This window comes from Pelobates fuscus, chromosome 10, assembly GCF_036172605.1.
Source record: "Pelobates fuscus isolate aPelFus1 chromosome 10, aPelFus1.pri, whole genome shotgun sequence".
Lineage (NCBI taxonomy): Eukaryota > Metazoa > Chordata > Amphibia > Anura > Pelobatidae > Pelobates > Pelobates fuscus.
In genome coordinates, this window is record NC_086326.1 from 127,822,285 (window position 1) to 127,836,342 (window position 14,058).

Consider the following 14,058-nt stretch of genomic DNA (forward strand, 5'->3'; position numbering starts at 1 on the left):
CAACACCTCAGAGAAGACACAATGTATCGCAATTGCACTACCAGGTTTTGGAAAGAGTTTGCCACTTCCTCGTGGAGGTAATAGGAAAAGAATACTGTTACAGAAAGAGGTTCGCTGGATGTGCCTTTTGGATATGGTGTCACCTCATGGTCTTTATGAGAACCTTGAGTGGCACTGGTTCCTCTATGTACTCCAGCGAACACTCGCTGGAAGGCTGGAGTGTCCTGAAGCAGGGTATGTATAAAATATAAAATATATCTTCCTATGTCTTATGCCTTAATCTAGTGACTAATACCTTTCTATGTTTTTTGCTTTATTTCGTCAGAGGATAGTAATAGTCCTGCACTTTGTTACTCTAAGCTATATGCACAAGATTAGGCACCCTGTATACCATAGTACATAATTGGTAATGTGTAGTTATTTTCTTTATTACATAGTACATATGGGTATAACATTATACACTATAATATTATACACTATACTTTTGCAGCTTTTTTTACTTCACACACTATATAGTCTATACACACTATACTTTCACCTTTATCTTTTCATTAAAATTCGAATATGCGCCTTCCGGTGTTGTAATTGTATGCTTATGACCTGTTTTTGCTATATTCCATATTTGAGGCATATCTCTTTGAACGCTGTTTATATGTGTAATGAATGTCTGCATTGTATACTCGTTTCCTAGCAACCGTGCGTCATGAAGTCATACGCAGTGTCATACACCCACACATGCAGTAAACTGGGAGAGAGCCCCAAGATGGCGGAGGGACACCAAACATTGAGACACAGCTACACTTGATCTGTGGGGGGTGGCACCTGGGTTTTTAATTTATTGCACATAAACTGGTGAGTGTTACTGCGTGTTTAAAGACATTTGCATTGAAAAAGGGCTTGTGCCCGAAACGTTTGCCTGCTTTTTATGTCCTTCACATTGGTGCACACTACAACTGGAAGCGCAGACCTAATGTTTATTTGATTTACACAGCTGGAACTACAGTGGAAGGAGCTGCAGCTCAGGAGATACTTTTGGTATTGCAATTACCTTGGCCTCTACTCCTTTCCTTTAGTGAGAAGTTAAAATGGTAAGTAGCTCAACCCATAGTCAGTTTTAGTTATCTACTGCTTTCTGCTTGGTTTTGTTCAGTTCCACTGTAAAAGGAAACTATAGTGAATACAAAGTTGTATTCCTAGCACTATAGTGCCCTATAGTGTTCACCTCATCAACCCCCCCCCCCCCCCCCCAGCACTGAAAGGGTTAAAAACCCTTTTGTCACTTATCTGATTCCAGCACCAATGTCCCTGGATGCTGGATCGGGCTCTGCCTCTGCTCCTCCTCCACAGACATCAGCCAGGGGGACAAGACCTAATGTGCATGTGTCTCAACTGCATTAAGACTTTTTCCATAGGAAAGCATTGATTTCTAATGGGATTTTAGCTGATGCTGTATGTTAGCACGCAAGGGACGTCCAGTGTTGTTTAGCTGATCAAAAGTCCACTAAGGATCTGGAAGCTCCCAGAAGGAATCTGGTAGACAGCCATTAGAGGTGGAGTTAGCCCTCAATAACTTAAATCATTACAATTGCAGGGTTAAGGGGATTGGGACACTCCACCCAGACCACTTCAAGGAGATTAAGTGGTCTTGGTGCCTATAGTGTCCCTTTAAGCTGTGGTGAGCAAAACTTGGTAAAAGCTGAGAGAGAGAATTCTAGAGAGGAGGAGCCGCTATGACCAATTCTTTGAGGTACATTTTGAAAAGAGTAATGAGATAGACAAAATGTTCATGTAAGATGAGAATGACAGCACAAAATATATAAGATAGGTAACAGAAATTGTTTTTTGAAATGTGATTTCACACGCATGATGACGTATTGTCATTAAAGCATATTACTATTTAAAACATATAGGCAGTTATTTTAGTATCTAACATCAGAAAAGGAAGTTATATTTTTCTTTCCATCCAATGTGGGTACATTATACAAATTTCCACCTCCCGACACAGGCCCTTTCAAAGCACACTGTAAACAATCGCGAGCAATGGTGTGAGACAGTTTGACCGTTCCTCTTTACAAAATGTGAATGAAGCTGTTATTACGGCTGAAAGCATGCACTGTGAGCCAGAGATGTACCTAGGTTACACATATACACAGACATGGTACTGAAAAAGTTGGGTATTTTAGTAGCAGTAGTAGCCATACACAGTTTTGACGATAGTGACTCTTTCTGTGTTGGTTCTGTATACTCATATGGAAAGAAGATGACAACAATGTATACAAATTACAGCAATCCTACAAAGGAAAATGTAAACCCTAAAGGAACAATGAAACAAAGTTTTGAGTTATTCATTGTGTAGATGCTCTGCAATAAATGTCTATTAATTTACCCCCTTTTACTGTAGCTTGGATGTTCGAAGTAGCATTTTAAGTTCCAGGGGAACAGTGGAATATCTCCGTGCTCGTGGCTATCAGATATAAGTTGTGTTTTCTTTTTCTTTTTTGTTTTCTAGAGAAATTTATAGGATTAAAAAAAAAGCAAACAATGTATATAAAATTGACCTCAAAGAATGTCGGGATAAAGTGTCAAAATATAGCTGCAACCTCCAACAAATGCCTTATTTTGCCCACAATACAATAAAATAGGGGAATACCTGTTGGTACTATAGTGTCTAAACGGTTGGGTAAATACAAAATATACTACACTTTGATATGTAGATATAAACTAGAAGTTGTACTTTTGGATCAAAAGCAAAAAGCAAATGTGAGGAAGGCTAAACGTGATGGACACATGTCTCTTTTCAGCCTATGCAACTATGTAACTATGTACTAAACAGCCACTGTACTTATAGAGAACATATCGTGTAACGTTGACTTTGTTGCGGTTATTTGTATCCTATGTTGTATACCACAAAACTTCTCCAATAAAAAGAATATATATATATATATATAAAAAAAATACTGTGCTACAAGAACAGGAATGTAGTTGAAGTAACAAGAGTATACATTTACAAGCCTGATTGTTGATAGGTATATTTCACAAAGTCCACATGTAATACAAATTTCATGTGTATATTGATATTAGTAAATTGAACTCACATTTACAGAAGCAACCACTTGCTCAGATAATGTAGTTCTAGTGATACAATACCCACTCAGGATGTATGTAGTTCAAATTATAATCAATAAAAATAGAATATATTAGACTAGTAAAAATAAAGAAGAGGTCTGCAACTCTATAAAGACATACAAGATTGTCTAATAATTATATCTTTAACCCCTTAAGGACCAAACTTCTGGAATAAAAGGGAATCATAACATGTCACACATGTCATGTGTCCTTAAGGGGTTAAATGGGAGGGGTACATTTAACTTTCGCTTGCTTTCAAGTATACCCTGAGGTCTTGATATTATTAATACTCAACTTAATGGCATTTATTTGATTGAATTCAGAAATAGTAGGGTCATACCATTGAGGAGTTTGTCAAGCCATCACCAATGACAAGCATGAGTTTGATGCCCTAACAGGGCATTCCAAGTACAGAATTTTCACTAAACTTATCCCATTAAATTCTAAATTCTGATTGATGGACCTCTAAAAAGTGATCAGAAAAGCTGTGATTCTTTAAACACCCCTCCTTATATTGTCCACATGTTTACCAATTGGTTTAGAAGTCTTTCCTTCATATTGGTGTCCACATGGCCATTGAAGTAACAGTAGATAAAATAATCAATATTATATATGAATACAATATTATACTTTAAACTAAAAATTAATTATTTAATTATTTTAGTGTTGGTTTTCTGACGGGCATTGCATGTGCCACGATTATAAAAACCTTTATTCACATTTTTAAAATCACAGAAAAAGTTGTTTTCTTTCTCATTTTCATTTATCTTTTTTGAGAGATAGCTCCTTGTTAATATCTGCCATTTATCCCTTTTGGGAGATAGCTTCATGTTAATTTAATTTATCCCTTTTGGGAGATAGCTTCTTGTTAATTTAATTTATCCCTTTTGGGAGATAGCTCCTTTGTTAATTTCATTTATTTCTTTTAGGGGACATATCTTCGTTAATCAGGCCTGCTGGTGCTGTATCTGATCCAGCACAATTGTCACCACTTGATAATAACGTTATCTCCACTACTACCAGTGCCAGTAGTCAACAGCAACAGGTTGGACAGTAACAGCTGGACCCCCCATAAACTGGTTTATTAAAAAAACAAAAATGTTCCTCTAGCCTATCTGCTAATGCCAGTTCCACTTACAACCACTTCAAATCACTCATTTTTTTTTTTTTTTTTTTTACTGATTTAATTTATTTCTAGTAAAAGACAGATTATTTCCAGTGAGCTTTGCCACTTTAGAAGTTGCAAGCTTTATACACAGTGTGTGGCTATAATTCACTGTACAAGTGAACCCTGCATACACTGAGTACAGTATACAAAAACACAAAAATGTTACAATTTTAGTAAATCCACTAAGCAACAACCCATGTTTCAACACAAACATAACGCATTTAAAAAAAAAAAAAACACTTCAATTACTTGAATTTAAATTAATGTGGCGGGGGGAGGGGGTGAATGACAGCAGCAGTGCCTATTGCGTCACTACCACCCACAGGGAGAGCAGCAGGATGTTGTGGAGAGTGCCAGTAGAAGACAGACAGGCATTTACAGTTGGACTCCTCATCCCAGGGAACTGTCCACCAGCCCACTGTTGAACATTGTATTGGTTTTCGTTTCAGGGCCATGTGAAAACAGTACCCTGACATAATGACCTGCCTTATTTCCCAGTTTTGTGGAGTGCCCCTAATAGCCAGCATGCTCTTCTTTCCTTTACAACACACTGGGCATGGTGGAGGCTCAAACTTACTGCACACCATTCTTGAGGATTGCAGGTGTATGGAGTGTCTAGAGCTGTATAAACAAAGTGATTTAACTCCTAAATGGCAGAGAATTGAGCAGCGAGACTGTAGGGACATGATCTATACACCAAAACCACTTCATAAAGCTAAAATATTTTTGGTTCCTATAATGTTGCTTTAATGAGCTGAAATTGAATAAACCCATCAAGTTCAGCCTTTTATAAATCTCTGCTTCTGCTGTTAATCGAAAAGCGAAAATACCAGTTTGAACTGATTTCTAATTGGGACACAAAATGGAAAAAAAACATTCTTGACTTAAAATTGCCACTCAGATTTCTGCTTGAATTATCAAGCTGTCACCCACATAGCAATGATTATGTCCTTGAAAAGGAGGGGCCAGGTCAGACAAGGCTCCAGAGTACACCAAGGGCTATCCTAAAGCAGGATCAGGTCTTCTCAGTGGTCAGAGTCCAGAGAAGCAACTCAAGGTACACAAGGGGCAATCAGCCAGGGGTCAAAGTAAAATACACACACACACCAGAACTGGTTCTTCCCATGGTAAACTGTGCCATAATTACCACTTTACTAAGTAAAACATTTTTATTTTAAAAATATTAGCATAACTTTAATTTCAATTATTGAATTCATAACTAGAATATGACAGTAGACTAAAACAGCAATTGTGTGTATAGATTACTGTTTGTGGTACATAAAAATGCAATAATGTAAATGTAATTAACATTCATTTTTTATATCAAATTCATTTTTCATTAATTTATTCATACTTTGCTAAAATATCAATTTGTAAGGAACTGTGGGCATTTTGTAAGATTGAAGCATCCTAAAAATATTAACAAGATCCAAACACAATGTCAGTATGTGGTCAAACATCTACAAAGATAGGCCAGCTATATGTATTATACTTGGCTTTACAAACTATTTCTGCAGCCTTTAAATAATCCCTCTAGTACACTCGGAGTATTCACAATTGGCAAAAATCCTCATATCTGACTTTAAATTCAGCTCAATAAAAGTTATAGTTACAAATCAATCACAACTATCACTCCAGCAACAAACACCCTCAAAACATATGACATGAGTCAGTGAGACCTGGATATCTCTCTGCAGGTTTAGATATACTAAACGGATTCCATTCACATCCAATTTTAAACCTCTGTCTCTGTTAAAGTGAACCTGTCATGGTATTTTAGGTGACAACATATGTTAATGCAGTCATTATTTAATGTGTCATAATGATAAATGATATAATATTTAACGGCGTTACGAGATGTGAGATGAATAATTACCCCTCCCTCAGTGTTGTCGTAATACGGATCCATGGGTGTTACACTAATGTGTCATGCCCTCTCCTACCTCCCACCTCCATATGCAAATGGCTCTGCTTAGCACAAGCCACCTGTCCCATTACACTGGCTTCACGCCAAAGCATTAGAAATCGGAGTGAGTGATATTTGTCATTCTGCTCCTATACTTCTCTAGCGGAGTAAGACATGCACTTGCCAGAGGAATATTCAGAGCAACTACAGTGCATGTGATGTAGTTGCTTTGCGGGAGAGCAGGGTAGTTCTCCGTTTTCTTATGTCATTTAATTCTCAGAATGCAAGGCTATTTTGTTGGCTATTAACAAGTAAACCAACAAATAAAGGAGTGAACTGCGCTTAACAACACACGTACATGCATTAAATAGTGAAATCCTTTGTGGAACTTCTATTTTAATAGCAATGCTTAGATACAGGAACCAGACACTACAAACACGCACCATGTTATTCCCTATGCAATGCTTATCACTGTACATCTAGTTTTAATTATATTGCACTATTATCTGTCCCTTTGTCTTTTGTCTTTTCGTTGAGATATGTTTAACAAAAGAAGTTCCACAAAGGATTTTTACCAGTTCGTGTATGTACATTGTTGCTAATTGTAGCTTACTCCTTTGTTTGTTTGATTAGCACAATGTTGTGGAAACTCTTTGTAGGTGCAGCTCACACCTTTTGTTTGTTGGCTTGTTTGATTTACACAATGTTGTGGGAACTTTTTATTTTGATATTTGTTTGGTATTGTTTTTTATAATTGGCTATTAACAAGTGCATGGAGGAACCATATTTTGTATTGATTTATTGCAATGTATAGAAGAAATAACTGTGTGTACCACGACTGAACCACCATTGCCTTCATCCACCCCTTGTGCAGGGTGCTATTAAGGAGCTTGTTCAAACTCTTGTAGTTGCTTGCATTGATTACTGTTAATTCTCTCCTAACTGGTCTTTCCAGAAACCATACTACCTCTCCACTGCCCATAATGAATGCTGATCCCCGACTGATATAGCCCTTTTGTGGCTCCTCTTACACATCACCAATTGTTACATTGGCTCTCTGTACGCTATCTAATTCAAACTATTAACTCTAACCTACAAACCTCTCAAACAGTCTAGCACCTGCTACTTTCCTTCACATCCATACACCCCTGCTCTGCCAGTGACCTTCTACTGTTTCTGTCTTCTGCTCATACTTGCTATACTTACTCTCATTTACAGGGCATCTCACAGGCAGCTCCATTCTCATGGAACAGACTCTAACCTGCGGATTAATCCTTCAAAAAGTCCCCTAAAGCCCACCTCTCCAAAATAGCCAATGGCATCACAGTATAACTGTCATCCCTCAAACCTATATCCTACTCTTTAAACTTAATTAGAGGGTCCACTCTCTACTTCTCACCAACCTTCCAGTACTGCTACTTGTCTCCTTGTCTCTTGGTTACTATCCCATACACAGATCTTCCTTTTGTATTTTTATACTCTGTCTCCTTTAGATTGCAAGGTTGTTTGAGCAAGGTCCTCATCAACCTAGCATTCCTTTCAAAATTCGTGAAGAGTTTGTCTCATTCATTTGTTGTTAAATTCCCCCTGCCCACTTATCCTTTAACCCCTTAAGGACACATGACATGTGTGACATGTCATGATTCCCTTTTATTCCAGAAGTTTGGTCCTTAAGGGGTTAAAGCTCTGTGAGATACATTGGCGCTATATAAATGGCAATAATAATAATAATAATAATAATAATAGAATAATTACAGATGACTTACCAGAAAACAAACAAGCTATTTTTATGACGTTTGTAAAATAGAATTGTCCTAAAAAAACATGTAATTGATTCATTAAGCTTTAAATTGGTGCACATTAAAATCTGCATAGCAACATTTAGGCCAAAGTAGCATATTTGGACAGATTTCCCAACTCTACTATAGTCACAGCTTGGCTATTTTAGATGAAATATTGCCATTTGGACTTTTATTCACTACGATTCTTAGTTTAATGAATAGTCCTATATGTAATGTTTCTGTAAAGGAAAGAATACATTTTCATAGTAAAAGCACTTGGATTTCGGTTATTGATGTAAAAAAACTGCACCAGCAATTTCACAATTCTAAAATAAATCAATGCGCTCATGTCTAAGTTGACAGACATCATTCTGTCCTTGCATTCTGTTTGCTCAAAGCATTTGCTGATCTGCTGCTAGTACACATTAGTAGCATTAAAAAAGAGACAGTTTTCATAATTGTGTCTTCACAAAAACCTTGTTGTCAATTGAATGAAAGCATTCTTTTTTTAACATGGTATGCAAATACGATTTAGAAAAAGGTGGAGGGAAAAGGGGGATTGTAAGAGCCCAGACTGGAATCATGCTTTTATTCACATCATTAGAGAATTCTTTGGAGGATTGGGATGGTTCATATACAACTTCTGAAAAGCAAGACTTTACATAATGATTGTGCATGGTGAAACACGTGAAACTGACCCTATAAAAGGGAGTGTTTTAACTCCCAGTGCCTGAGAAGGGAAAGCACAAGACATTTCAGTATACTACGGATACCTCATTGCAAATATGGTAACCTCTTACCCTGTTCCAGAGGGATTCACAGAGATTGAGGTATTTGGCATTGGTACAACGTTACTGGTCGAAGGTAAGGAATGTCTTTATAGCCGCAAGATCCTGATGTTTTATAAGAGAAGGGTTTTATTTACAAGCCGATCAGAACTGCTCAGCTTCCAGATGCAACAGGCAGCTCGATAAAAAATGATATCTAACAGCCAATATTAGCTCTGCTAAAATGAATTTTGTGTGAAACAGGTATTTATGGCGTATGCGGAGATGATGATGCACTTGGATAACTACTATGATGTCTTTTTGATTTATAGCCTACAAATAATATCAATCTGGTAGAATTCTATAATCAATCTGCAGTAACGTCATGTAGAATGCATTCATTTATCAGTGCATAAAGGCATGGCTATTAATTGACTAAGAAGCAGTAATGGTATACACGCTGTCATAAAAAGCAGTTTTTTAAGAAGCCTATTATAAGATGTAATGACTAAATAAGCAGGGCACACTGCATTTTGCATACGTTATGCAGATATCAGATTGGAATTACAGTGAAGGGTCAAATTTGGTCATTAATGTATTAAACGTCAAGTGTCAGTGTTTTCTAATGTTTTTGTAACATCTCAGCATGGTGCAAGTGAAGAGCTTGTTCAAACCGCAGGTTGCAGGTTATATTCCCGGCAGGGTCATCTCAAATATTCCCTCTTCTCAGGTTGATGAAGTTAATTCCATTAATTCAAGTTAATAAATTAGTAATAGTTTTTTTAATCTGAGAAGATGTGCTTAACACTCTCGGATACTTAAAAAAAAAATGAAAAAAAATTATTAACTGCATTTAAAAAATGTCTCAATGTTTGTTCCTTCTTATTTTTAATCATCAAAAAATGAAACTAAGAATTGTCAAAGTGAATCTTTGAAAAATGAGTGATTAGAAATTCAATGAAAGCATGTCTCATTTGAAACAGTATATAATACTTTATGTATGTATTTCTATACTGATGACATACAACATGCTAAAAAGGTTTGTGAACATAGCTATGATATACAGGGTTATTCACTAAACTATTCAGAAAAAAATTAGGTGAATATGACTGAATTCCAACCGCACCGGCACTTCGCAAATTTATAAAAGCCTAATATGTGGTCAGGATTTGGTTTTTATGACCATTTCTGTATCAATTATTCCTAAAATTCAGAAACTTTGTCATATTCACATGTCAACCATTATAAATCATAGGAATCACACATTTAGTAACGGTCGCATGGCAACCGAATAAAAAAATGAACGCATTCACCCACATGTGGATCAGAAAATTATTGTTCACTTGCAAGTGAATTGATCATTTGAAGAACTATTTGCCCGCTGGCAGCACTAACAACAAGCTGGAAAGTACTTAAAAAAAACAAAACTTTGAAGATGCAAGGCTTAATTATGTGGAGGCTAGCATTACTTAAAAAAAATTTAAAATAAGAAGGTCCCATCCCAAGGTGGTAGGGCCTGTGAATTAAGGAGAAGGGGACAAAGTCACCCTGTTCTCTCACCCAGGAGCATTAAGTTGGGTACCTTTTAAAAAAGTAATAGGGTGCACCCTGACCCCACCCACGGCCAGTGAGTGTGGATATTTCATTTAAAAAAAAATGGGGGTAACATGCTGATGTACCACCCATTAGTGGTCAGCGGATCATGGCTTTTCAAATATTCATAAGGAAGGAACTAATGTCTACCCGTAGTCCCGCTCACTGGTGATTAGTGGGGGTACTTCTAATATTAATCAAGGACAACATAGAACCCTCCAGCCCTCATCCATTGGAGGGTGCCCTTATTGATTATACAATGGGCGTGTGGACATGCAATTGTCCACCTCCCAAATAGTAGTATGCCCCGTTCATCCCCCCAATTTCCTAGCCACCCCAAATAGAAATAAAGAACCCTATCCACCCATCAATCACTCTAATAATAATGAAGGGGCAATTAATCGAATAACTGTGAAAAAACATTAAAGGTCTCCTTTATTCTAAAACATATAAAAATCCATTATGTGACAAATTAAAAAAAAACAATGTAATCAAATGAATCCATCTTCACTCATGGAGGGCTCGCCGCAGACTAAGCTCAGATATTGAGGAAAGTCCTTATATGGTCTTTTCCATGCTATATCAGTTTTGCAATATGAGCAATAAGAATGCTCAGACAGCCAAGTCTTGGGCCTTTTCTAGAGACTGGGCAGCAATCCTTCTGGCAGACACGCCCCTACCTGCAATATGGCAGGTGGGATATATGAAGGTTTAAAACCTCCATTATAGTAATATGGGGATCTTATTTACCCCATTTTCAATGTGGCAGCTGTGACCCTAGCATGAGGATTTTTACCATTTGCTCATTGGCTAATAGCGCTGCAAGCGGGCAAACAGTTATGATTTTTTATTAATTCAGGGCACGGATTAGAAGCCTCAGGCCCTGATTTCAGCTGTCCAACGGCGTTCCGTTTGGCTTAAATTGAGACCATATTTAGGCCCATTGCTCAATTGCATATATCTTTTTCTATAATATCTCAGTAATCATGTATGTACGTAGTGGGGAATCGTGATGCAGCATAATAACGGAGAACTATCCAACTTACCACCCAAATAATGACAGACAACATAGTATGGATGAAACAGGCCAGCATTTATTATAACATATGATAAATACTGTATAACACATCCATAATTTATTTTAATCTTTATCTTTACTTGATATAAACCAAACATCAAACATAAATAACCATACCGTAACAAAGAGGTTAACATATAGTATCATACAGTATAACCAAGCCGTCCTTGCCAATATACTGACCATGAGCCCAGGGCCGCCATCAGAAATTTTGGAGCCCCTAACACAGCTCAAGGTCTGGGCCCCCCTTCAAGCCCGCCCACAGGGCCCGCCTTCAAATCCCGCCCACAGGAATACACACACACACACTAACAGATACAAATACTGAAACAGACATACACACATGCATACACACTGGCATACACACAGTGCACAAACACTGGCATACACACAATGGCTTACACACACTGGCACACATACACTGGCATACACAAACACTGACATACACCGGCATACACACATACACTGGCATACACTGACATACACTGGCATACATACACTGACATACACTGGCATACACATACACACTGGCATACATGCATACACTGGCATACATACACACATGCACTGGCATACATACACACATACACTGGCATGCATACACACATACAGCGGCATACACACATACACCGGCATACATACACTGGCATACATACATACACTGGCATACATACACTGACACACATACACACTGACATACACTGGCATACACATACACTGGCACACACACACACTGGCATACATACATACACTGGCATACACATACTGGCATACATACACTGGCATACATACATACACTGACATACACATACACTGGCATACAGACACTGACATACACATACACTGGCATACATAAATACACTGGCATACACATACACTGGCATACATACATACACTGGCATACACATACACTGGCATACACAGGCATACACACACACTGGCATACACACATACACTGCCATACATACATACACTGGCATATACATACACTGGCATACATACATACACTGGCATACACATACACTGACATACACTGGCATACACATACACTGGCATACACAGGCATACACATACACTGGCATACCTGCACTGGCATACACACACACTGGCATACACATACACTGGCATACATACACACACACACTGGCATACATACACTGGCACACACACACACATACACTGGCATACACATACACTGACATACACATACAGTGGCATATACAGGCATACACATACACTGGCATACACACACACATACACTGGCATACACACACAGATACACTAGCATACACACACACATACACTGACATACACATACACTGGCATACACACATACACCTCATTTTCAGCTGGGGATGATGTGAGTCGGCTGCCTCTCCTCGCGGCCTTTCTCTCCTCCTTCCCGCGCGGAGTAAACTGGGAGGAAGTGACCGGACGTCACTTCCTCCCAGCAGCACTTGCTTCCGGCTGCATTTTTATTTTTATTTCTTAAACGGGCCTGGTCGCGCTATTACAGATAATAGGGCCCATCAGGTGGCCCTAAATGCTTGGGTCACCTGATGGGCCCCATCAGCGTGTGGGCCCCGGTGCAGATGCACCGGCGGCAGTTCTGCTGATACAATTGTGACAATTGTGACAATTGTTACGGTTGTCATGCCCTGATGGCGGCCCTGCATGAGCCTATGCACCACTTCTTCTCACCTCCCCCCTCGGCATAAATTCCTTTTTCATCCCAATGCTTACCACCAGCCAACCTTTTTCCTCGCTCGGTGGGCACGTTCAAACAGGTAACCTAAGGTTAAAGGACCACTCTAGTGCCAGGAAAACATACTTGTTTTCCTGGCACTAGAGTGCCCTGAGGGTGCCCCCACCCTCAGGGACCCACTCCCGCCGGGCTCTGGGGGGAGGAAGGGGTTAAACTTACCTCTTTCTCCAGCGCCGGGCGGGGAGCTTTCCTCCTCCTCTTCTTCCTCGCGACGTCATCGGCTGAATGCGCATGCGCGGCAGGAGCCGCGCTCGCATTCAGCCGGTCGCATAGGAAAGCATTCATAATGCTTTCCTATGGACGCTTGCGTGCTCTCACTGTAATTTTCACAGTGAGAAGCACGCAAGCGCCTCTAGCGGCTGTCAATGAGACAGCCACTAGAGGCTCTGGAGGCTGGCTTAACCCTCAGTATAAACATAGCAGTTTCTCTGAAACTGCTATGTTTATAAAAAAAAGGGTAAAAGCTAGCTGGACCTGGCACCCAGACCACTTCATTAAGCTGAAGTGGTCTGGGTGCCTAGAGTGGTCCTTTAACCCTTTAGAGCAGGGGAGGTTGAGACCTTATTCCACATATTGACATAACCGAAAAAAATCAATAAATAAATACATTTAACTCGGATATGCCTACATCATGAAACTGCAATTTACATATTAAGGAGAAACTTATGAAGGCAAATTCTTAAAAGAAGGACCAGATTAGGGGCCTGAAAGTTTTGATGGGCCTAATTATATGAGTATATTAAAGGAACACTTCAAGCACCATAACTACTACAAAGCACTTTGGTGGTTATGGTGGCTTGTCGTCCTCATTGTAAGTGATCAAACTGTTTTAGGATGGTTTTAATTCTTACTTAGGCTTTGCTAGATGCGGTCC

The 14,058-nt window shown here is 38.9% G+C and overlaps 1 protein-coding gene across 1 annotated transcript in view; it reads left to right on the top strand.

The window, feature by feature from the left end:
- Positions 1-8,672: 8,672 nt before the first annotated feature.
- The window catches only part of RGR (retinal G protein coupled receptor), a 28,680-nt gene continuing 23,294 nt past the window's right edge, over positions 8,673-14,058 (top strand). The window contains exon 1 of the mRNA XM_063435219.1: positions 8,673-8,845. Within this exon, the coding sequence (XP_063291289.1) occupies positions 8,767-8,845 (79 nt within the window). The 5' untranslated portion in view covers positions 8,673-8,766. The remainder of the gene's footprint in view (positions 8,846-14,058) is intronic.